General features: G+C 35.1%; 1 protein-coding gene across 9 annotated transcripts in view; it reads right to left on the bottom strand.

The window, feature by feature from the left end:
- The window catches only part of MIPOL1 (mirror-image polydactyly 1), a 186,719-nt gene that overhangs the window by 106,769 nt on the left and 53,364 nt on the right, over positions 1-26,586 (bottom strand). For 7 of the 9 annotated variants that reach the window (XM_038137478.1, XM_038137485.1, XM_038137480.1 and 4 more), the window contains 4 exons: positions 17,149-17,278; positions 13,329-13,362; positions 12,899-13,069; positions 2,285-2,350 (listed from right to left, as the gene is read on the bottom strand). In XM_038137478.1, coding sequence (XP_037993406.1) covers positions 2,285-2,350; positions 12,899-13,069; positions 13,329-13,362; positions 17,149-17,278 — 401 coding nt within the window. The remainder of the gene's footprint in view (positions 1-2,284; positions 2,351-12,898; positions 13,070-13,328; positions 13,363-17,148; positions 17,279-26,586) is intronic. The other 2 variants (XM_038137483.1, XM_038137486.1) reach the window with 1 other exon arrangement.

The following is a 26,586-nucleotide window of genomic DNA, read 5'->3' as shown; positions in this document are numbered from 1 at the left end:
CCTGAAATAATTTCTACCATGGTTAAGTACTAAGTAGTACTGCAAGAAAGGTCTTAGCATGCATTTTCCAAATCAATGCAACTCCCACATACTCATTTGCCAGGCAGCTTTGGTCAAAGATTATGTGTTACTAATGGATGGAACACAAATTTCAGAAAGCCATAAACTATATTTTAATTAACTTCAAAAAATAAATTGACTTCTCCTCCTTCATTGCTGAAAGGAGGAAACATAAGTCTTCCCTCTCCAGGTTCCTTAGCTTCTCCCTCCTTCAAATGCAGCATCTTTGTTCCCTTCTTTTGCATGGCAGAACGTACACACAATGCACACTCTAATTCTCAGTTCTTGTCTTGGCCTGAATGAGGTTCACTTCACCACACCGCTTCAGTTTTTGTCTACATTTTTACTTCACCTTTTTACCATACATATACTCTTTATTACATGATTTGTCTTTAATTATACTCATAATTATGTTGTAACTTTTCGTAAACACTGACTAATCACTTTTTCCAACACTCAAATCAAATTAGTAAATAGTAGTTTCTTGTTTTGTGGGATGACAAATTAGCAGAGAAAGTTTAAGAATCTTAATCAACCAACAAGATCATGTCAGAACTGGGATTACTACACCCCAAACCTTTGCTTTATTGATGTGACCAAATGACATGGAGCTATTGCTTCGTGTGGCCACATGTTTTGCTGGTTCCCCAGAAGAACAGTCAGCTCCATTACAACCAAATGGCCTGTGGCCAAGAGACAGCTTGTCAAACATCTGACAACACACCATGACAGAAAGCTGACAATTGCTTTTGTTTAAAGCCTTTCTCTCACCCTCACTTAATAATCTGCAGTGTTGGTACTCAAACAATGTATGTACTAGAACTGAGGTAGTGAAAATGTGAAAGCTGTGTGAAAAGGAGAAATTTTAGGAACATTCACAGCCTAATCTTCCAAGTAGATCTAGAAATTAGGAATCTGATTTGCAGATATAGGCAAGGCCCTCAGCTGCAGACTGAGATTATGTTTTTAGAAAGTACAACCTTGTTTAATTGAATGTAACCAATATTAGTTGACAAGAAAACAAAATTTGGTAAGCAATCTGTCATTCTAATGAGCTGCTTTTCAAATAATCTGCAATGGATTTTTGTAAAATCCATATGCAAACAAGGCTATTGCCGAAACATTAAGTTGGCATTTACTGCACAAAAGGACAGGAATACTTCTGGTCCATCTTTAAATATCATCACATTTTTCAAGAAAACAGTATCATGGATCACTGCATAGATGGCAGAGTTTTAAAATCTTTTTATTCTGATATTGTAAGCATGGTATTGCAGGTGTATCTTGTAGTTCATACTGTCTGTCTGGTAAATTTCATACTCTCAATTGAGCCATCAGTTGCTTAAGTTGCAGTTCTTTAATATTTTCTGGTGCATTATATGTCCACACAAAACTTGTTTAACATGTAATAAAAGCTACTTTAAACTAGAGATTATTACAAACTAAAACAACAAGTAGGTAGGTGAAAACACAAACTCCTGCAGGTAAGTCAGGGACAACAGGCACTTTTCAAATAAATCATCCCAATCTGTAGTATTTGCTCTTTTCCCATAGATTTGTAGGAAACTTGAATACTGAAGAACATGATTATATGAAAGCAATATTAACGGCAGTGTTTTAACTAAAAATGAAGCAACTAATTACAAATCTTCAAATGTTATTGTGAAAACACTTTCTGTCTCATCAATACAGAGAAAGTAACAGCAAATATAGCTAGGTAACAGAAAATACATAAATTGTATTCTAGATAGTTTTTAAAGTTTGATTATAGTCACTGAAAAGTGGAATGAAAATAATTTTAAAAACCCCAAGAAATTAATCAGCTTTGCACAAACTTTAAATAAATCATACATAGAATACAAAGGCACCCCACAAAGAAAGACTCAAGAAAGTAAACCAAAGCTCTACAAAACTAAAACAAAAACACACATTTAGAAATTATATATTTCTCAGCTTTGGTAAGACAGAGAAATGCCTGTATGATTTTGGTACATTAATAAGACTTTGCAAATATTCAATAGCAGCTAAATCTGAAGATTCTAGCTAAAATTTAGCTTTAGCTTCATTAAGGTATTTTACAGAGATCAATGTAACTGGGTACCCAAATAGACGCACCTTCTCAAGTGGGCTGATTCCAAAGCTTTGAATAACAGTCATCTAAAAGCTTTCAGATATGTTACTGAAAAGCAAGAAATGCTTAAACCTAAAATCAGCTGCCTTTTACCTGGGCAATTACCAACACTGCTCTCACCCTGCAATTCCATTCTTCATGTACAGGGGATAGGACACCCTGAGGGGAGAAAAAATTAAGAAAAACACAAAGACAGAAGAATGTTATGAGAACATCTAAAAGCAAAGTGATAGGCCTGCCTGCCAAAACAAACAAAACGGGTGAAATGCATGACTACTGCTGAGAAGAGTCGAGATACCATAGAAGACACCACACATGATGACATAAGAACATGTAAAGAGAGACACAGCTGCTGGCTGGCCCTACAGTAGAAGCCCAGCTGATGGAATGATTTAGCATAAGGTATTAAAATAATTTTGGTGTTCTTGAAGGCTGGCACTGGATGCTGTCCTTTTCACAGTGAGTCTTTCAACACTTGTTTTTCAGACTAAGATTCAGTTGAAAACCTAACATTTTGATTGTGAACAGAAGCCCAAGCAATGAGGCTGAAAGAATGCTTGTAGATTAAGAAAGAAAAACTTCGCCTTAAAGATGAAAGAATTAAAATCACAGAGAGGCCTAGTGTTCACTCCCATACTGAATATAAGACAGCAGATCACTTTCAGGAAAAAAATAGTGAAAACTATTGTTTCCTAACATTGCTGGGATCTGTAATACCATCTCTGAAATAAGAAATTCCTCATCATGATTATAACAAGACTTGAAAGAAATCTTATCTATTGGTGAAAAGTCATTTCAAGAGACAACGAGCAGCAAAGTGTTCATAGCCATTCTTTTGACAGAGAGCTTCACACTGTTTTTTGGGGTTTCTCTAATCTTTGATAATACTTCCGCAGATAGCAGAGAAAGATGTTACAGCTAATTAAGAAATAAGCAACAGCATAACTGAAAGATGACCAATAACTGATGCAAAATTTGGTTATATATATATATATATATATATATATATATATACATACATATATACATATTTATAGCTAGTAATAGGTAATATTACAATTGCTCTTTCTCAAAAGATAGTTATCAATTATGTTATTAACAATATAACATGCACACTCATAAGCATTACCGCATCAGTATTTTAGACCAATTAAATACTGTGTAGCTAGACAATTGCACTCTGTATTTCTGACAACAACTCCAGAATTGCAAAAAGTTGTCATACTTGTATGATTTAATACTGTTCTTCATCTACAATAATTTTTCTTTAGTTATAGCTACAGGTATACTTTTTACATAGTCACGGCTTCATAAGGGCCTTTAAATATTTCTATGTATTTGAATTGCGTAATTTAGAGAAGCGTTTTCAATACGAAAGTAAACTATAAACCAAAATGATATTTTGTGCTTCATATTTGACAATAAATAAAAAACATGACTGTTAAGAATGACAACAAAGCATTAACATCAGAACACATTAAAAAGTTCCCTCACAAGAGCATCTTAGAGTCACAAGCAGACTACATGCAATAGGAAAGCTGTCCTTCATTTGCGATAGAGGGTAATGGAAGCTAAATTTTTCTTGTTCTCAAGCAACTCAGCTTGAAAAATAATTAACAGTGAATAAACAGAACATGGAAAAGAGGCTAAATCCTAGATACTCACAATCTGAAGCACGAAATAGTAAAGCCATACAACAAACAAATGTAGGCATACTTGGTGAACCAGACAAAGATAAGTTAATGCTACTGTGAAATCTCTCTTTCAGAAAGAGAATATTGATAGATTTTCTTGTTCCTCTTTTTTTTTGTCAGGATCACTACACACTTTAAACCAGAATATGTAAAATAATTTCATCAAGCCTACGGACTTGGAAAAATTGATTAATAGCTTCACAAGCAAGAAAAAAAAAGGTCATGATATTCAGACCAAACCAAGAGAGAAAACTGCCATTTTGGTAATTGTTACCTGATCATTTAAAAATAGTTAAAAATCCAGAAAAAATGGAACTAACAAAAACATTGTAAGTCCCAAATTTCTTTTTATTCTGATATTGTAATCATGGTATTGCAGGTGTACCTTGTAGTATTTGCTGTCTGTTTGTCCTGATAAAGGACAAAACAAAAGAAAGAAATGGAACTAACAAAAACATTAAGTCCCAAATTTCAGTCCAAATCATCTACAATTCTGTTGAAAATGAATAATCAGATTGTCATCATCATAGTAATTTTTCCTTATATCCTCTGTTACTGCTAGACCTTAGCTGTCTTACTCATCTCCTCTCTTTACAGCTTAGCACACATGCTGAATCATAAGGATGACTGTGGAGGGTATTGCAGTGCTGGAAGAGGGGTCAATATTTCACCTCAGGGACTCTGGAAATAAAAATAAATTATGTCAACAAAAAGTAGCTCTATTCATTCTTCTTAGCTCCATGTCCCACAACACTCTTAGTCAACTACTGACGTTGTACAAGTGGCACAATCAGCAATATAGTTTGCCTGCTATTCTTTGAAGGTATCTCCACTGCACAATTAAATCCAAACTTTTCATTCTGTGTATCACTTTATTTTCTATTAATGCTATTAGTTTGAAACCGATTTCTCCTTGAAGGAAACAAGTTCATTTACATATTGATGACGGGACAAAAATTGGCAGAAAAGTCTGCATATAAAGTACTTTAATAATTTTCAAAGGAAAAAGTCTGAATACAAACATACTAGAATACTTTCTCCAAGAACATTGATAGCTTTTACTTCCCTATTATTTATTTTAATAAATCTCATTCTATTTCTTATTCCTTAATTTCATGTAATACACAATTTACATGCCACTTAGCACTTTCTCTACTTATTCTTTGTTCTGCCCCATGGAGTGCTATCTGAGAAAATAAACTGGATTACTTTTTTGATTTAAGCAAACTCAAAGATGTCTCAAACCAGGAATTCACCTAGTGTATTCTGACACAAATGGTATTCAGTCCATAGGACTTGAAAATAGCTAATCTGACTAAAAAAAACCCAGACAAACAAAACACCCCAAACCAAACCAAACCAAACCAAACCAAACCAAACCAAACCAAACCAAACCAAACCAAACCAATCCAAACCAAAAGAAATGCCCCCTTCCCCATTCTGGAAAGGGGTTAATGTGGGTCTAAGATGATGAGAACTACTTCATCCTCCAGATCCACCACTTTCTAATTCACACTACTTGCTAATACAGGCATAATAAACCACAAAATTGCAACTTACGAACACTAAAGAAGGGTCAAGGTTGGAGAAGCAAGTGAACATGCAGGCCAGGCATATTAGCCTTTTTAGACTCCAGATTGATGATAAAAATGAAACACAAAAATCTTCTTTGTTGATTATCAAAAGAATTCTTATGCAAACTCATCTGCGTATCCAAAATAACAAAGTAATTTAGCATAAAGTTTCCTTAGAAAGTTGACTAAGGAAACCAGCTTTTCATACAAAGCACACAGTTTTGGGTGGTTTTTTTCCAATTTTTAAGAAAATCCAACATTTTCTCCAACAAGTAACCAAAGTGAAATCAGATTCACCACTCAGTACCTAACTTGAAACTGTGAAGTGTTAAGTATCACGGAAAACCTACTCAAGGTACCTCTACAAGAGTTTTGGTATCTACAGGCTTTATTGCATGAAGAGTTTTGGTAGCTATAAATCTTATTGCATGCAGAGTGATACTCTTCAGAGGGAAAACTGTTTGAATTCTGCTTTTATAACATTGGAAGTTTCCTCTACAGGTTGCTGCTACTGAAACTGGTGATCAATAAGCATACAAAATATTTTTCCTCTCTTTCATCCTAGGGTTTTGACATTAAATATTTAAATTAATTCCAGAAATTGGGTTGAAAGTCTAAGCTGTGTGAATATAAAGCTTAGCCCATGATAGATGAGTCAAACAGCAATTAATGGAACACGTTTGCATGCAAATTTACTGCCATTTTCAAAGGGATGAGGAGTTTCTAGGTACTGAAGAGAGGATGAATGTTCAACTGGAAATTCATTAAAGTTTACAATTAAAGATATCAAGCTTGATCATGCCCTCAAATACTATGCAGACATGTATTTTCTGAATTCTGTACAACACACTGTTTGCAGAGGAACAACAGGTGATTTAACAATGCAAACAATGATGTGTCTCTAGGCATCATTCAGTCAAAACCTTATGGCAGCAAAAAGAAGAAATGCAGCATCAATTAAAATTTTGCTTCTAAAGCTCAAAAAGAAAAACCGTAATCCCTCTCTTCAAGGAAACACTTCATTAACATTTACATATTTACTCACACTTAGCATTCATGGACTAAATACAAAAGTTCAGTATAACAGCTCCTCAGAGTAATTTCCTTCAGATTCTCCTCTCCCTCCACTAATGACCTACCATCTGACCTGCACTTCAAGCTGCAAGAAGCATTAACTCAAAAAATGCAAAACCTCATGCAACCAAAGACTCACTGAAGTCTAAACTAAGGAATAAATTGCAAAATACTTGCTTTCACTAACGAAATTCCAACTCCAGCGAAACCAAAGAGTTTCATGCTCTATTAACAGATACCTGCCTACAGAGAAACTACAAACACAGATTTGTAGTGTCCCTAAACCTTCTCCTACTACCCTGTTTGAACACCTCACCACTCTGCAGATTTCTTAATGCTCTGAAAACTGTGAATTACATATCCTGATAAATTAAACAGAGCACTATGGCAAAAGATTTAACAGGTGTTATTTTTGGGGGGGACATTCTACACAAAACAGAAAACCTATGCAAGAAACCAAGTTTGGCCAGTTTCTTCTCTAGTTAAGTCTCCAGTGGACTAAAGTTCCTACTTCAGAGGCAAAAAATACTTCATGATGTCCTAAATGTAGCCAAATATTTAATGGCATTTTCTCCTGGAAAATATTCATGCTAAAGCCAGCACAAATATACCCAAGGTAGAGAATCAGAGCACACCTAATCATCTTGGAAAGTAAAGAATTATTATATATTTTCAAACTGTGTTTGTTTTTTGAAAATCTAAGTAGCCAAGTGGTGAAGACCCTGCCCTTTTCTGAGATGCAAAAGATTCCTGGTGCTCTTCAGCTTCATCCACAATAGTTTTACTCCACATGTCCCAAATACAGCAATCACTGGCTTGGTTTGGCGTTTGGGGAGATTAATTTGGTTTATTCTGAGAAGGAGCAAAGAAAACATGGATTTAACCACGTTCAGTATAACATGGACTCCCTAAGACATGAATTTAGTCAAACTTTCAATGAATTATTTTTATTTAGGTACAGAGGAAATGAAATGCGACATTTTAAAGCACTGCCACAGTGAAATGCAATCAGACTAAAACTAATATTGCTTATCACAACCACTACTCAAATAACTTTTCCTTTTTGTTATCTCCCTTCAAGATCCCTTTTACTCAGCAATACCCCAAAGAAGAGACATCTGTGAGCTTTACCTGAGGCCACTGATGTGAATCCCAATCAAACTGACAACTATTTAATCAACCTCTCTTTCTTTACTCCCTGCAGTCATTGTGCAATTGTTAACGCAAAATCTCAAATTATTTTTCTTTTTTAATCTACTCTAGATCTTACTCCATATCCCTTTTGCTTTCTCTCAGGACTTGGACTAAATTCACAGGGCAAAAAGGGGTATCTTGCAGACAGGTGTTCTGTCTTTGTTCAGCCATCCTGCTGGCAAGGAATTTCCCCATGCCCACTCATCAACTACCTCTCAGAGAAAAGGATGCAAATGAGAACAACAACAACTTGCTGTTGCCTTCCCAAAGGAAATCAGCCATTAGTGAACAAGCATGGTTCTTGGATCCTCAAAGTACAATAAACATTCCCTTTACTTTCACTTTCCTCCTGAAATAAGTTTATGACCAAAATCATCAGTACCTAACAGCAGCTGCCTGGTTCATAAACAACTGTGGATACAGCATCCTACCTCTTTTTGTCCTGTTCCCAAATAGGTGTGGCAAAGGGAAAAGTAGGGTAAGCACCTTGAGAGAGTAGGTAGGGGAATATTGTCAGATGTGCTCCTGCCAGCCAAGAACTTGATTAACATCCTTAATCAAGAAGTGCCAAAGGGTATCAAAACAGAGTATAAAACCAGACTTCTAACTAAAAGTACAAAAAATAACATCCCACACTGTGGTTTGGTTTGCAAAGGGATCACCTCTGTCCCAAGAGTCATAAGGCATTGTAACTTGTCACCTGAATATTCCCCAATTAAGGGTCCAATATCTGTAAATATTATTTTTCATTTCTATTTCTTGTTTTTACATTTCATACAGCTCTTGGGTTTACTACCTCAGTAAGACCTGTTCACTCCTGTGCTGACAATGCCTTAATGCTCTGTAAATCACAGGCAACGCAAGAGTTCTACACACTACTTGGTCTAAAAGGAGGAAAATTGCTTCAGCAGAACAAAAACAAAAAAGAAAAGCTAGCAAGAAGCTGACTAGCTCTAAGTACAGACATTTATCAGTTATTAGTCATTAGTCGAAACTGATAATGATGGGAAGTCAAGCATAGTGCATCTCGTCATTGTTTTCAATGATGATAAAGTGCTGCCTGCTGCCAAGCAGCGCCTCAAAATGGAGAAGGATTCTTTAACTTGCTTCAGATGAGCAACTGGGTGCCTGCCAATTTTTTACATGAACAGTCATAAGCATGTTCCTGCACAGCAGGATGTGGTCAAACTATTCAAAGCTGTAAAACCAGGTTTGCTTGCCAGTTATGCTATTACTTCAAGATCAGTGTACTAGAGGTGATACTTTGCCAGCCATGAAACCACTGCTATTCCTTAACAGCAAATTATATACATCTTTAATATTTAAAACTCTGTATAAAACTGACTGTTCCCAATTAAAAAACTCCCACATTTACAGAATTAGTTAGGACTGGATATATATCAAACACACAATCTCCTAATCTCTTAATGAACTTTAAAAAATCACTTCCTTCAAGCTGTACCAATTAAAAGGTCCCCTTTCTTGTCTAAACCAGAAGAAAAGTAATTGTAATGACTTACTCAAGTCTTCAGCTGCCAACCCTGTAATGATATCAACATTCCTGTCCACAAGGTGTGATGTGGCTAATAGGTTGCTGAGACACTGTACTGCATTGCCTCCTGCTGGAAACCACTTCTTTAGAGTACTTTATGAGGATCACACAATGTGACTATGCCATATGGAATCTCTGCTAAGTGTCTGTCAACTAATTGGATTACTCAAGCAAGAGGGATTTCTCAAGAAAGGTAAAACTGTATTATGATCAACTGGACAATTTTTTCCTTGAATGGGTTAAGACAAAACTGAACATTACAGACAAGAAAATGATGTTCTATTTCTTTCAGAGAATCAGTCATAAAATGCACTGAAGTTCCTCGGTATCACACAATATCTGTTCACTAACAAACATATCTTAGCAAATACAACCAAACTGTTGAGTTTGTTTTTTTAAGGGGGTTGATACAGGAGAAGATGGATGTCAATGTTTAGCCATGCTTTAGTTGTTTGTTTATTATTCACTTGAAAATACATACTAAAAGTAGTATCAAATATTTGAGTTTATACCATTTCATTTGTTTTCACAAATACAAAAAGTAGTTTGCATATTTGCTCAGCAATCTAGTGAAAGATCTGAGATTACATACACTTGCACAGCTCAATACAGTGATAGAAGTGCCTCAATCTGCCTCCTAGTAAGAAGCAATGCTCATGCTGGAAATCTCAAAAAATACAGAGGTTCTTGGATGTTACAGCTAGAAAAAAAAACATTTTTATGGCCTTTCCAAGACATGGACAATGCTCTCCAGTTTTTGAAGAATAAAATAATTATTCAAATAAAATCCAAACAGAATCACAACTAGCTAATCATTAAGTATGCTGCAACTGCAGTCCAATTAAACGCAGCTCAGTAGTATAACTACCAAAAAAAAGCATGATGAAACTGAATTTAAAAGACTAGTGGGAAGTAATCTGTAATTACCTGGTCATAGGAAACGCATAGTTTATAGAGTGCCCATTCTCTATAAATGTACTTTAATCCTCACTTGAAATCAAAGCAATGTGTTTGAGCTGTGAAGGTTTTCACATTATTGTTTTTTACTCAGAATAATCAGAAATTCTGTGAGTTAACCCCCAAAAGATAAGACACTACATTGGTTCACTGTGCACAACTGCCAAATGTCAGGCTATTGTGAAGAAAATCACAGCGAAAAGCAATAGATGCAGCTGCACTAAACACAGTCAGTCCAAACTCTTGTTATTGTGTAGGTAGTTCTCTATCATATGGAACCAGCTATGGTGGTCACTCAAATGACTTTGCTGTCTCCAGCACCACACAACAGCAATCAGGAACAAAGCAACACCATGTGTCATGAAACATTCAACCTCCATTGCCCAGTGACCTCTGAACTTTACAAATGCATTTTCCAGAGGACAGACACAGCATGCAAATGATTTACTCTATTTCTGCTTCTTCTCAACCTGCTCCCAATTCCCCCTTCATTTTTGATGTCACTTCCACAAAAAGAAAAAGATTTTAACTTGCATTGTTATGAATGCCTGAGGCAACCCCAGATCTAACTTCCAATAATTTGCATTTGTTATACTAAGCATATACATCCCCTGAATTATATCTAGTCCCTTTGTGGTCTAATGTAGAATCCCTCTTCTATTGTTCTTGCTGTTAGCACTGTAATAACTACTGCTATTGCAATGTTAACAAAAGACTACTAATAATTCAAGTATGGTACGAATTCCCAAGGAATCATCAAGTGAGAAACACAGGTTGAAAAGGTAGCTTCAATTCCAAGGACCTATTTTCTAGATTCAACAGTAACTGTAAAAGCATCACATATTTGAAAACACATGATGAATAGTTTTATTAATAACAATTAATTTAAAACAATGGCGCTATAAATGGCTAGTGGTATCGTAGTGCTACAGCTTAATATCAAATATTTACATCTTCATTTTGTGAGGATTTATTATTCTATTAATTTGTTTTTTCAGCTGCAGTATCTAGTTAACATTACCTGTGCTTTTTGCTGATATGCCTAAAGATGGCTTTACTAGTGGTGACACTTGAGCCATTACTATCCAAAATCATTATCTTTATTAATTTTCAAGCTGATTATTTGGAAAACATTACTCCTTAAACAGGCAGCTTAAAATCAATTAAATTAAAATGTGTATTACAATGCCTGACAATGAAATTCTTCTGACATTCACAGAAGTTTCATGGTCCAAGTATGCCTGAAAGTCCACTTCAACAAAGAACCAAAAACTGAAATAATGAAAACAAAAATATCAAGAGATCCTTCTCTTTTGCTGAAAGCTTTCCTGTTACAAGATGCTCACCTTTCAAATGCCCTGCGCAAGAATTAATAACATAAACTTTTGGAAGGGCTGTTGGACAATTCCCAGTAGCTGTGCTGGGAAACATCCCAGCAATATTATTATAAAAGGTGAAAAATAGACTCAGAAAGTAAAATATCACCAATAATACATTAAGATTTTTTGCAATACATACTCTTGACAGACACAAAAAAATATTTTAAGTACCACCAGGCAGATGGGGCTTTCAAGGTTAAAGTAGGAGAGGATGCAAAAAATGACTGAAAAAAGCATGAAAATTACAGTGTTTGTAGAGGGGCACTTTTATCAGAGGACTTCTCAATAGAACATAAATTCAACTAACATTGTTGGTATCATTAAAGATCATGAACCTGACTTTAAATTTAGTAGAAATTAATTACATGTGGGCCAACTTTGGTTACTTACACTAAAAATCAAAATTTTCAATATTGAAAGAGTCAGATTAAATTTGTTGCCTGGCATAAGGAGCTTCATCCAGTCTAAAATCTTTTCTCAGGAGATATATTCCCTACTCAGACTGTTCCTCCCTACAACTTATTCCTATTGAGTTAAAAATCCATTAAAAATGGTGGGTAAAAAGCCTAAACTCAAACCAAAGAAATGACAGAAAAACTCTTCCATGAGATGAGAAATGCAAGAAAACTCTCTTTATGGTGAAGAGAATGAAGACAATTACTGTTCTGTCAAAATAGGGAATTGCAGGCAATGAGTGATCTGAGCAGAAAAAAGAACCCAGATTCTTTCAAGTCAGGTAGTAGATGGGTAAGACTTTGAGAGTCAAGGACCACATGCTGATTTTTATCTCCTGCATGTAAAGCAACAAAGGGAGGAATCACTTGCATTGTTGCATGTGGTACTATTACCTTCCTTTAATGTATATTTTTGCTACTTATAACCTTTTATAAATCCTTTTGTCCCAGTTAACTGTCATCCAATGCATTTCACCAACACAACATACTGCAAAACTAAGTCCTTAATAGCTTTTTACATTGGTCAACTCACTGAAAACTATTTTGTTTTAGAAAGAAGACAGATAGTAATGAAGTGCAAAAAATACAAATATAACTTTTCTCATGAAACACAGTGATGCCATTTTAATGGACACTACTACCATGAAGAAAAAGTTGATTAGTAATCAGACATTTACTACAAGGGCTCTCCTTTAAGATTTTCAAGAGAGAAAAGTAAACAAAATATTTTTTTCCCCAAAAGTAAACAAACCCCTGCCCCCCTCCAAGAAAAAAAAGAAGAAAAAAAGAAATTTTCTACTGAGTGATTATATACTTGTAGAGACTTACTTGAGATAAAGCAGCATCCCGTTGCTCTATTACTGCATTCATTTCCTCAGCTATTATTTTCTTTTTACGTTCTTTGGTCCTGTGTATTCGGTTCAGAATTATAGCTCCATTCTTCAGTATATCTATCCCTGTGTCTGCATTGTTTATTCTGTTCAGTAATTCCTGTAATGTCTACCAACAGCATTATATGTTAGTCAGACATGAAGTTTTAATATATTTTATTTAATATAGGGTTTTAATTAATAGGCACATGTGAATTGTAAATTGACTGAGTGAAGTTATTGAATTTTCATATTGCAGCAAAGATGTACATTATTAGTGTGTCAATTCTTCTTTTTCCCACATCTTAGTTCTTGAAACCCACTCAATTGAACTTAAGCCTCTAAGATATAAGACTGACATCAAGAAATCTCCTCAGAGAATGGCTTACCATGTCATTTTCTTCAGGGTTAATATTTTCTAGCCTAGAAAAAAGGGACACAGAAAGCCTGATCAGTAGCATTTCCTTAGTGCAGCAAAATGAGTTCGCTTTTTAAATCTTTAGAACCTCAAGTAATTTCATTCTACTAGTCTTTAGAGTCAACCATGACACTGAACATATTAAAGTGCCACCTGCTCGACTCCATCTTTCAATAATGCTCCATATCTTCAGCACTGACTTCAGACTGTTAAGTTATTAATGTTTACTGCTATATATGACTACAAGGATCAATTGTTCATATGTGCTTAGATGAAAAAAGTTCCCCAGTGATAGAAATGACTGATGCTTTTATTTTATTTATTTCTGGGCTTACAACTTTTACATGCTGTTTTTTTTGGTTTTGTTTTGTTTTGTTTTTACTGCACCCCAAATGAAACAGAACATGACTTTTGTTGATAGGGTTTTTTTCATTTTTAAGGAATTCTTTTTCCACCTCGTTCTTCCAAAATGAGGGAAAAATTCCAAACCAGTTGAAGTAACTTTAAAAATACTTTGATTTTATATCTTGCATAAAATAGGAAGCTAAGCCAATTCTCTGCAAGGCCCTCATTTAATTCAGGAACAAACCTGCCTGCACTTTCCTCCCTTTCTATTTCAACAGAACATATGTTGACCTGTCAAATACAAAGATGATACGAGGAATTTAGTCATACAGCATTGAATACTGGCTGTGTAAAAGCAGTAAGTGATAGCACAAAAATCTAATAAATGGGATAGTACACATTTTATTTTACCTAAGGTTAGTTAAATGGACAGAGATCTCTCTTCTGGAAAAATGAGCATATTAAAGTTACCTTACCACTCCACTGCTACTTAATGGTGACTTCTACTAAAAGTAACCTATGATATTTTAAGACAGATACAGTACTATTAAACATCTTCTTCACAGCAGTGCTCCAAAGCCATGATTTTAGCTAAAACATACTATAGAACACTTGATAGCACGCTACTACATTTTCCATTAGTTTTTACAGATAACAGTACATAAGGCATAGCAAATCAATCAGTATAGGAATTTTTAAACTAAAAAGAAATATTTCAGAATATACTATCGGTGTATAACAGCTGTTATATTTATATGGCATTCACAAGCAGTAACTACTCCAACATATTCAGTCAGCACCAGAACTAAACAAAACAAAGTAAAAGCTAACCTTTGCTGGGTTTGACTTTATTCATAAAGCAACACAAATAATTTAAAAAACCCAAACATAATTAATTATTATATTATTATAATAAATTCTCAGAGCTGGATCCTTGGTCCAGCTTTAAGGTCCTGCTTTAAGATCCTGTATAAGATCCTGCTTTAGGTTTTTACACTGTTCTAAGTACCCCTTCATGTGAGACTTAAAAATGGATCTCCAGCTAGTTTGTATTCACAATGGAAAGAACAGTATTTGTCAAAGTAAATTGGCAGGACTGACCCAGCTTCTCCAGAGGACTTCTACACTGCTAAAAGTGTGGGTCAACAAAATCACCCAGCCAACCAACAGGCTGGGTAAGCAAGATACCTTAGGGAGAAATGGGAGCGGAAAAAAAGAATATGATCTTCTGCCATAAGCATGCCTTCAGCAGATTACTGCCACAAGGGATCTGTCTGCAGGGATACAAACACCTCCTTAGATGACAGTATTTTAAAAAAAGTAGCATCCAGAGCTGTGTATTTGCCCTGTTAAGTGTCCCTGCGCTGTGCATAGACAATGACTGAAACCCTCATGATTTTAAACAGCAGTAACCAAGGATTCCTCCTCCCCCACTTCTAAACACATTCTGATAACATAACCCCTAGGGCCAACAGGGCTGAAAGAATTTTAGTTGTTACAGTTAAATAATGAGAACAGAACTGCTCCAGCTGCTAATTTAAAGAAAGAATTAAAGCATTTGATAAAGGTTGGCAGTCTGTTCAATATTGCACTCTTGTAAAGTTCTCTGATTGGAGTAAGTCCAAAGCAGATGGGAAGAGTGACTTGTGCTCTAAAACTTGATGAGTGTGGCACAAGTAGCCAATGTTCTTTATAAAACCCCCAAACCTCTATGTGGTCCATATCTGAGACAGGGAACTTGACCTTTTGAACAACCACCATAAGGAAACAAGAAACTAGCAAGGGTGGTAGTTAGAAAAGAAAGCTGATGTTCTCCACAGGGAAATCTCTTAAACCAGTTCTGAGACTGTGAAAGGCATCTGGGTATCAGACCTCTCTATAGAGCATGAGAAAGAACACCCAAGTGGATGACAGCTAGTACAACTTCTGTTCTCTAAATGATAGCAATAAAATGTAATAGCTTGGCTTCAAACTATCAGTCAAGGGAGTTACTGATTCTCCTGGAAACAAGTACTACTTTGGCATTACCAGTGTTTCCAGCACCTTCTGCAATGACATGCTTTTAACGAAGGTACTATGCATGTTCTCTGAGAAATGGAGTTTCTTCTCTTTTCTCATACTTTCGCTTAGAACTAAGTCAGTTTTCAAGAACAGTAAAGCAGAGTGAGTGAAGCAGACAGAAGGGCTTGAAGGGAAACAAGTGAAGGTGTTCTGAGGGATTCATGTGTGTCAAGAATTGCCACTCATGTGTCTATGGATTCCACTGCAGAAAAAACAGCAATATGTCAGAAATCCAAGTCACTGACCAAGTTTGTTGACCAGAATAATTATTTTATGCATTCCTTGAGTGCTTTAAGATCAAAGATCTTGAGTTTATGCTAACTATTTATATACAGGATCATGTGATGTTTGAAGACATACAAAACTTTCTTTACTCTGGGAACACACAAGATTACTCTAGTAACATGTAAATTCTACAGAGTAATGGTGGACGAACTATGTGCAGATTATTGAAATTAATTTAGATAATATTCTCTGGCCCTAAGTATAAAAATACCCAAAAGAAGATGACTGGTTTTCTGCCTGAGAGAGGAGTGTTCTTAGTAGAATCAATTAATTAAAACACCATTGCCTGTCATTTAGTAAACTAATAACTGCACCTATTCAGTCTCCTGCCATGGAAAGCTTGTTTCTTTGCATTTCTCCTGGCAGAAAAGTAAGAGAAATTTATCAGCCACTCTAGTCTTTATGGGACTAACAAAGATGATCACCAAGATCATCACAAGTCAGATGGCCAAGGATTGTATGGAGAAGCAAACTGTAGCTTAACAGCTGCCAATATCCCAAGGGAGAAAGAAACCACTCTCGATAATTTTCTCCTGACTTAGTTCTGTTTAACATAAGATTGCCTACTTCTGTTGTGTTAAAATGGCATACATAAAAATCCATGAACTATTAATTGTACCCTTATTACCTTACAAACTGATCCTACACTAAAGATAGGCAAAAACCCCATATATTTTTACTGTGTCACCCATATAATTAGTAGAAATTTTGCTGAAGGAAATGTCTAGTGGGCTTAAAGGCTTGATTGATTTCCTATATGTTGCAACTTTTGACTGACATTCTAGTACTCTGTGTCAAAAGATCCCTATAAAATGTCACATTCATCTTATTTCTCCCTCAATAAATCAATACTGAAGCTTTTGATTACATTTTTAATTTTTGTAATCAAAAATATTCACCTTCTCTCAGTCTCCAGAGAAAAATATGGTTTTATGAAACTGCTAACAAATTAACCAATAACACAGTAAGACTAGCCCTAGTCTATTTTATTGCACAGATAATAATGTGCTAAGTTTTCCTATAACCACTGTTGAGCAGCTTATAACTGTCACAGAGTGACACAACAGCATTTTTACATGGTGCAGGAAATGTACACTTACTCTTTGAGAGACTCTTCTAAACGCTGGACCCGCAGAAATGCTTCATCTCTCTCTTCATTGGCTAACCTAAGCCTTGCCATGACAGCTTCATCACGTTCCCGTTGAGCAGAATAAACTTCTTCCACCAGAGCTGCAAAAGTGTGTTTAACAAACAAGTTTGACAGGGAAAAGCACTATTAGATGCACCTACATTGGCCTTTGCCACCCTCTCCTAAAATCAACACTTCTCCAATAACCTTGGATTATTCTGCATAAGGTCTATATTGCATCTTAGACACAATACTAAATTGCTGTTAATTGTTACAGTCAATACTTTAAGGTATTAAATAAAGCTATGTGCTTTCAAATTCACCCCTATAAAATCTAACAGGGAAAGAAAGTGATTTGCTGGGTATTCTGAATACTTGCTTAATGAAAAAGTAATTCTTAAAGTTTAGAATCATATAAGACACAAGCAAGTTTCTTCTAGGACACAGAGTTAAAAGTAATCATATATTAAAACTACTACCATCAGACCGCTTCCTATCAGGGTGGCACAGTGATATTAAAAATTCTATATTTTTATAGTCTGTCTCTGGTATCACAAGAGTGGCACAGCTGGCATCTCTCCTTCTCTGCCAAGCCTTTACTTTATTGTGTAATATACTGTTATATTATCTGTTACAGCATACATGGACCTTGGAGCATTAGGTACCAATAAACTAAGATTTACCGTCTATCCTTAGGAGCAAACTAACACCTTCAAGTCATTCCTCATCCTGAGCTTACATTTTCTCCCTGCCTCTCCCCTGTCAATATGTCTAACACCATCTCTGGCACACTGCCAGAATCCTTACCTCGACCCTGCCTCCACTAAAATCTTTATTCATACTTTCATCATTTCCCTCTGCAATACTGCAAATCTCCCCTCACAGTCATCATAAAACCATGCATTCAAAATGTCTAGGGACTTTCAGGATGCTGTAAGACTGCTGTCACTCCAAGACAGAGGACTATATTCTCTCTTACTGGAACCTCAAAAAACTCAATTGAGATCTATAGGTTCCTGAATTCTCCATTCTCCTTGTCCCTTCTCTCTGTCAAACTGGGGTATAGCCATGGTCTTCTGACGTCACACTATAGTGTTTTTCAAATTCTGATGTTCATTTCTCAAGAACTTTCTCTATTAAGGCATTGCTGCTGGGCTACCTTACTCCCTACAGCACTATCTGCTCCTCTCTCAACCACTGCTTAAGTCATTACGATCTCAGAGAAAGATTTCCTCCCTCTTTACTTCCTCCCTTTTACCAAAAGCCTAGAGCATTTGTCCCTCCATTCTTACCTAGATTGAGATCAACTTTTTTGCCTTTATTTGTTATTTTACTCTTACTTCACCTCAGTACATTATTGCACAAAAAAACTTCATAGTAAAATATATAATGAAACATTATATTGTTCTTTACAGAATGAAACAATAGAAACACAGTAGCACATTTTTGTAGCAACTATATTACTGGCACAAAATACATTTTATCAGTACCAAGAAAAAAGGAATCTTCTTGTTCTCAAGCTGGGGAGAAGACTGTCACTGAGGAGTAAGGAAGTATTTTTGCAGGCCTAGCAAAATGTTGCAGGCTAAGAGCCCATTACACAAAATCAGAGAGGGAAAGGCTAAATGTTACTTGTGAAAGTGCAGTCCTTCCCCTCACAAAAAGTCTGCAGAGGAGCCACAAGCCTACTCATCAGGTCAGAGCTGTAACAGTTGTGTCCAAATAACACCAAAAGAAATTCAGCATCGGAAGCACAGATTTTGAAACGTATGCAAAAACTAACACTGATAAAATTCTCTTTAATCCAGAAGAAGAGTGGGGTTTTTTCCCTTGAAGATCTACTTCCCCTGCTTGCAATAAGAAAACTTTGCTTGATGTGGAATGGAAAAACAAAGGACTGAGGCAGCTGCAACACTGCATTAGCACTGGCTGGTATCCAGCAATAAGTTTGCAACACTTGCAGAGAATGCATCTGATACCTGCAAAGGTAGGTGGCTCAGCAAGGACAAGAAAAAACCATAGGAGGTAACCTAGGCTAATTTCAGCTCACCAGACTTCCACTTCGATTGCTGAGATCTGTGATGGCAGGGAAACTAGAGCCAGAGTAATGACTGCCTGGGTAAACTACAGTGCAACTGCTATGTCCTGACTGGATCTGGAATATACAGGCAGTTTGATTCTGTATGGTAATTATCACCTACCAGTACCTAAACGTATTTGTTTGCTATGGTTTCTCCAGTAAATTATGTCAGTTTATCTAGCATAATAACAGAGACACTTCCCAGAGAACCCTTTCCATAAAGCTTCACGTGGAAACACTTTGCAATTTTCACCTTGAAAACAACTGCTGCAGTGAATTGAAAGTTGTCTAAAATAAGTGAAGATTTGGCACTTACTACTATTCTGAGGTTAATTATTTTCCAGTTTAGCTAACTTCTTTCTGGCCTGTTCAAGTGCACTACTTCTATCACACCTTAGAACACCCTCACCACAGCATGAAACCCCACAATTTGTTGACTCCTGCAATTGATCTTGAAGATACATGTACATGTAGAGTGACTGTCTTTTGGCATATCTAAGTCCCTTTCTGCATAAATATGGCCAGTGTTAATAATGACTATACAGGCTTTTAAAAAACAGATTTTTGCCTCTTTGTCATTAAACCAAAGTAATGCACATGTAACAATATGAAAGCATTCAGAAAAATATATTTTTCAAGTTATTTAAGCATCCTGCTTAGCTGAAATCTTACCATCCCTGACAGCAGCTCTGATGCTAATTGCCTTTGAACAGTGAACCCTTCCCCCACCCAAAAGTGTATTACAAACCACTGTCTTTTAACTATCAGCTATGAAAAGTAACTTAAATTGAGCAACTCTTTCTTGTTGTTTTCTTATCCTTCCATTAAAGTAAAGCATTGGTGTAAATATCCCACTGACCAGATACACAAACTACATAAAAAAGTTCTATATCATTCATGTCAATTCTATATTTATATACATATAATTAATGTCAATTCTATGTCATTCTATATCAATTACAAGTGTCTGGCTTTTGGTTCTGTTTCTTTAAAGTAATATTGCAAGTCAATTGTTTAATACTAAAATAGATTAGGGAAGATGTAGAAAACCCTGTAAGATGCTTGCACAGTAATCTAAGTTAAAAAGAAAAAGATAAGTAGATACACGGCATTTTAATACAACATAGCAATACTGACACTTCTGAAAGAAATTACTAATTTAAAAAATACTTAAAGACCTCATCTAGCTCATTTTAATGGTCTATAGAAAACTAAGTCACCTGATCTCTTCACCAGCCAAAGCTGAATTTAGGTTTGATGCTTTTGTTACCCAATGGCTACACATTTCTGACTCCTATTTAACATTTTTTAAATTCCTTTTTTCCTACTCTAGGGAATCTTATGACAGTCACATGACTGCCGGTTTTGTGAACATTCCCCATTCACACTGAACTATGGATGAGTCACAAATAGAAGTTCAGGACCGTAAGGACCACAGCATGCTTGAAATAAGTGAAATGCATACACATTCAGGTCTCAATGCAGCAAGAAAGCGAAACATTTTGCACCATATCTAGGAAAAGAAGTGATGTATAAGCTGTCCAGTTAGAGTCTATGAAAGAGTGACATGAAATTCCTTCATATTAGAAAGAGTAAAAATCATCCAGATTATCATCCCTATGCTTCTTAAAAATGTGAGGTGAAAACTGATCGAGAGTAACACCAAGTCAAGCTTCTAAATTCCATTCAAGATATGACATATCCAGCAAAATACTAACTCCATACTGCCACACTGATCCAAATAAAAATTTGTGCCTGATCCAAAGAAAAAACAGATACAGATGCTTTCTAACCAATTGCTCTGGTTGCCATTACAAGGTTTTCCTTGGAGACCTTCTAGTGGCATACCAACCACCCCTATCCTTACTGTCTTGAGGCCTGACCAAGAAGAAACACAAATTTGTACAGAATTCATATTTCATGTAAGAAAATGACACGCAGAAATGAAGTATGAGTAGTCTAGTATTAAGCTAAAATGAATTGCGTCATTTACTATTTCATATATATATATATATATATATATATATATATATATATATATATATAAAATGCATTCAAGAGTTAAAATATTTAAATCCCAGAGAACTGAATTAAGAAAAAAGGATTGTTTTCTCATGCTTGCAAATATTGTAGTATATAAAAGTACAGCACTTTTAGTTTCATTGTATAAACTTTATTTTTTAAAATAATTTAATAACATCTTTCTCCTTGTAACTAAAACCCCTGCATACTCTAAAAGAGCTCTTTATTTTAAAAGAATCATTATGCTAAACTCATCAATTCTAAAACATTTTTAGTTTTTAGTAAAGAAAACAATTGTAAACAGAGAGCTTTTGTAAGGTAGATAGCTATTACAAAGTTCACTTAGAAAATCAATATAGCATTTTAGCTGGAATTTGCTCATTAAACACCCACAGCTCTAATGCAAATTATGATGGAATGAATAAAGCAAATACATATGCTTCTTTCTTTTTATTAAATGTAAAATCTACTGTTAATTGCATCTGGTATGTCATATAAACTTTTCTCCTTAACTATTAAATGGAAGCTTTTACAAAAGTCATTAGAGATTCTCTTTCTTTGACTTGTATAAATTTCAATATTTGTTCAGTAAAGGTTCACAGCAGTTAAATTACATTAACAAATATTATTAGCTACTATGTAAGCCAACTAAGTAAAATACTTATATTGCAGGTAAAACAAATCAATGGGTGTTTACAATAATATTTGGATATGTCCATTTTTAAACAAGCTTATCAAATATCATGTAATTCTTAGTCAAATGAGAGAGACTCAAAGTAGATTTTTTTATCCCAAATACTCAAATTTGTTTAGTAAGCTAATTGTTTTCTAATATGGGCAAAAGTAAATATGAAGAAGATGAACCATACCAAGTATGAGTTTACTGAGTCAAAGCAGTGTACATATTTTCTTAGTTGAACCTGATTCTTTTGGCAAACTTATCTCCTATACTTTTTAAACCACCTTTAAAACAGCAGTACTGAGAAGGTGTGCTAGAAATCATTCTAGTTTAAACAGTGTTTCATGATCTTCCAAACATGAAACTTTGGGGGAAGCAAGGAAAGCACAACTCCCAGGATAAAAGTTTGTTTGCTTATTTCCTAGAGGTCATCTGTGTAAATAAAATAAACTGAGTACGGGAGGCAAAAGAGGAAAATGTTGGAACTAAAACCATTTATGGCAGCAGAAATCACTTCCCATTACTCATTAAAAAAAGTAAAATTAGAATACAGGCCAAGTCTTCTAAAGAAAATATGAGATCATTATATACAGCTCTACAGTATTTCTGAAGATACAGTAAATACTATAACACTACAATAACTGGTTTTCAATATAAGTAAGTTTTACAGATATATTAAGTTTTATTTAACCACATGGATATATGCTTGCTCTCCTTACAGAAATACAAACATATATGTATTTGTCATCCACTCAAATTAGAAATCAAAATCCTCTGAGATTTTCTTCTACTAAATTTAATGACTGTGCTCACAACTCCTAACTAAGTCAATCTTATCATAGCCAAATTAAGAAAAAAACCCTGCATTGCCATGAAAGCCTTTAAAATGTGTCATTAATTGGTCTCTGCTTATACATGTTACAAAATGCAGATAATCCCCAGAAATGTTCAAATTCTAAAGCACTTACAGAGTTCTTATTCAGGTTAATGGCAAACTATCAGTAGCTTCAGGGTGCACTGTCAGCTTAAAAATAGTGTTGACATGTTCTATTACGAAACAGACAACTTAAGTTCCTAGCTCTTTTTTGAAAGCTACCATTCATCTACTTTCAGTTATGATGTACAACTGAAAAACAAAAAGTAAAATAGTGATAAGAAGATCATAGGAAAAATACTTGAGAGTTTTCACCAGTCTGTACCAGGAGTTATAGACTAAAAGTAATTTACACCTAAATGTGACTTTATAGATAAAGCAATCTGAACAAACACTGATAGAACACACTCACTTTATTGCTTTGTGTTTGTTGTATGCGTTTAGTGCATAGCATTCATCTGCTCCTACATTTCCAATGCCATAAAAAGAATGTTGTTAATAAAAGGCTAAAGTTGCTTAGTGGCAGCTCTGCATAGGGTTTTCTTTATGTACTCAGATCACAATTCAATTAAAAAAAAAATAAAGTGGAAAAGAATAGGAGAGAGTATTATACACAGACCCCAAGGCAGTTCTTGTGAAAGCCAATCCCTGTACAATACTTAAGCCTCTGCCTCTAACACACCAAACACAGCTGACTTCAAAATTCAAACCATAATACTGTTAAACTTTTTTCTTCAGTGGGTAATTGCTGATGCCTGAATATTTACTTTTAGGGGGAAAACATAAACATTGCATTAAAGTTTGCAAGTTATAATTTGTCATGCTAAAGGAAAGTTTTGTAGCGCTTCAAGAAGTAGATCATTTGCAGACCTTTTTTTCCCTGAATAAAACCCAATTCTTTATGCTCACCTAGCACTTCTTGTGTGGAAGAAAGAACAGACTAGTCATAAAAAATGCAGAAGAAACTGGCTTGCTTTTTACATACCAACTCCACTGATAAATAGCTTAGTAATTGACATTTTAATCTATACCAACTCATCATATATTGTACTTCAAAGAGCTGTATGCAACTTTTTGACAATCAACAATTGTGCCAATCTGAAGGTAAAATCACATTATTTCAAAAAAAGCTGTTAAAAATTAAGCCAAGAATTTCCCAGTCATGATGCCCCTACCTTGGGGGTTTTTTCTGTTCTTTAGATGGATTGTCTACCTTCCCATACCCAGAGGATTCAAATCCTGCAGCTATTTTCAAATTTTGTTATTTATCAGAAATATTTTGAAAATATACTCAGGAAATAGTATTCATAATGAAACATTTACTACGACAAACTCCCTAAGAGTTATATGGACTAAACATATAAGCAAATTATGAACAGAAAACTGTTTAGGGAAGTACATGCATTACCTTCTTAAACTGTAAAATACCATTTATATTTAGGTTTATAAACATGAGAGTTGGGAACTACTGAGTTCTTTTGGCTAAAGCCCAATATTGGCCTTATTTCAGTTTAATTGGAAGGGGATCTTGAATTCATCTTCTCCATGAGATATCAGGAACCTGGATTTCTGTTTGTACCAAAGGTTAATAAGAAATGTGTCTGCAAAAGTCAAACAGCATTAAATACCAAAAACTGATTATTATTCTGCAGGAGTTGTTCTGTCATTCATAATCTCTCCATGCTCCAACCTTCCACAGCTAATCTTTAATGGATGACATGCAGGAAAGAAAAATAACATCTAAAAAGGGACTCTAAAGTGAGCTTTGAAGAAATGGAAAATACTTTTCTTCTGTGCTGAAAGTTATTGCCACCCAAAGTTTATTACTGGCAAGATTACTTATTTCCTCTCACTTTATGGATATTAAATCAAATTAGCTCTAAGCTAACAGCCACTTGGATATTTGTTTTAACTTTTGCTATTAAATCTATTGCATATGCACATTCAGTAATTATTTTTCAAGTTAATTTAGAAAACTCCAAATAATGTTCATGACTATTTCCACACCATATTCAAGAATTCCAAAATACCACAAATGTATATTCACAACATTTTCATAAAAACAGACCCGAAATAGGGACTTCATTGTAGGTATATTGCCCTAGTTTCCAAGAGACTGAAAGTTGTATGATATACACCACCAAGTTAGAAGTACTGCTTTCCTCTTTTTCCACACTGTATTTTCTATCATTACCTTGGTCTTTCAGAGAGCATCTACAGAATGCTAATACAGTTTTCAGGCAATAAAAATGGTGTGAAACCCCTAACAGAGCTGGACTCGACCCTGCTGAGCTGATGTTGATTTAAGAAAGTATTAAATGTTGGTAACATTATTATTAAGATACTGGCATAAAAAAACCCCAACTCATGGAATAGCTGTTGCTACAGAAAGATTTAAGGATAAATATATTTGTTCAGAATTATTCTTAGTCTCAATATATACTCTGATAGCAACAAAGATATTCCAAGAGCTCCGGCTCTGATGCCAACTATGGTACATCTTGCTGCAGTAATGGCACTGTACAGGGCTTTGATATTTTTTCCAGTCTATTACCACTATGCTCTATAACTCTCCCTTACATTCAACTAGCTCCTTCCTCTAAAAGTTCATATATATATATCCCCTGCTTAATTCTTCCATTAGGAAAAAATGAAGTCACTTACTACATCCATCCAAAGTGAGATCTGTTCTCTCAGATAGTTGTTTGAAGACTTACTCCTTTGCAATGCCTCCATCTTGATTTTTCAGTCTGTCCTCGGAAGATGTATGCTCCTTCCCCTTTCCACTCCCACAGGTGACAACCATTCCCTTTTCTGTCCAACATATGAAAGTTCTGCACACCCAAATTTCAGATCTGGCTATTCTTCATACCTGCTTCCTACGTGGCGTTCCCTTTTTTGCTTACACTATCCTGGTGTCTGTTCTCTTATGATGCGCGCTTCCCTGGCTTTTCCTGATGTTGCCTCCACCTCTGTTCTTCTTCGTGAGAGGGAGTGAAACTAACAGTACCTTCTGACATTGGGTCAGAATGACACAAAATCCAACAGAAGAATAATGAATAAACTGCAGGAACCTGTGGTAACTATGTCCACCAAAAACAATAGTCTCTAACGCCTAAAATTCTGAAATCAAAAATTTAAGTTCTCTAATTTTCTTTAGCCAAAACTAGCTGACATAGAGATAGGGATCCAAGGAAGTTTTAAAATATGTTTTCAAGGCTAGCTAGCAAAATTTAAAAATAAAAACATTCTGAAAATAAGTTATTTACTTCACAAAGTATAATACTTTTCTTCCATCATGTATATCTTCTGCTTTAATTCTACTTTTTCTTCTTTTCTCATGAAGCATTTCACAAATTTACACTTTTTTTCTTCACTTTTTCCTTTGAACAATTTAAAAATCACAAAATGACAATCTTTGGATTATTTGTTTCTGTAGACTGTTGTACCTTCATTTCAAAATGCCCTTTGTCTTCACTTTTCAATTCTTTCCATGGGGCTTGTTTAGGCAAAACCTATCAATTAGAGGGTTACCTTTTAAAACAGAATTCTAATATTCCTCCAAGTAGATAACACTTTTATGGTGTACCTTTCTTATGTTCTTTACAATATAATTTTGTGGAGTCACTTACTTATCATAAAGTCAGTACTAAGTAATAATAAAAATGCAAACACCCATATTTACAAGCCTCACTATGCCATGTGTTACACACTGCAGTAATTAAACATTAACTAGTAACCTGAAATTGCAGCA

This window comes from Motacilla alba, chromosome 5 (genome assembly GCF_015832195.1).
Source record: "Motacilla alba alba isolate MOTALB_02 chromosome 5, Motacilla_alba_V1.0_pri, whole genome shotgun sequence".
NCBI lineage: Eukaryota > Metazoa > Chordata > Aves > Passeriformes > Motacillidae > Motacilla > Motacilla alba.
The sequence above is the reverse complement of the archived record's forward strand: the minus strand, read 5'-3'. Positions and strand labels throughout refer to the sequence as shown.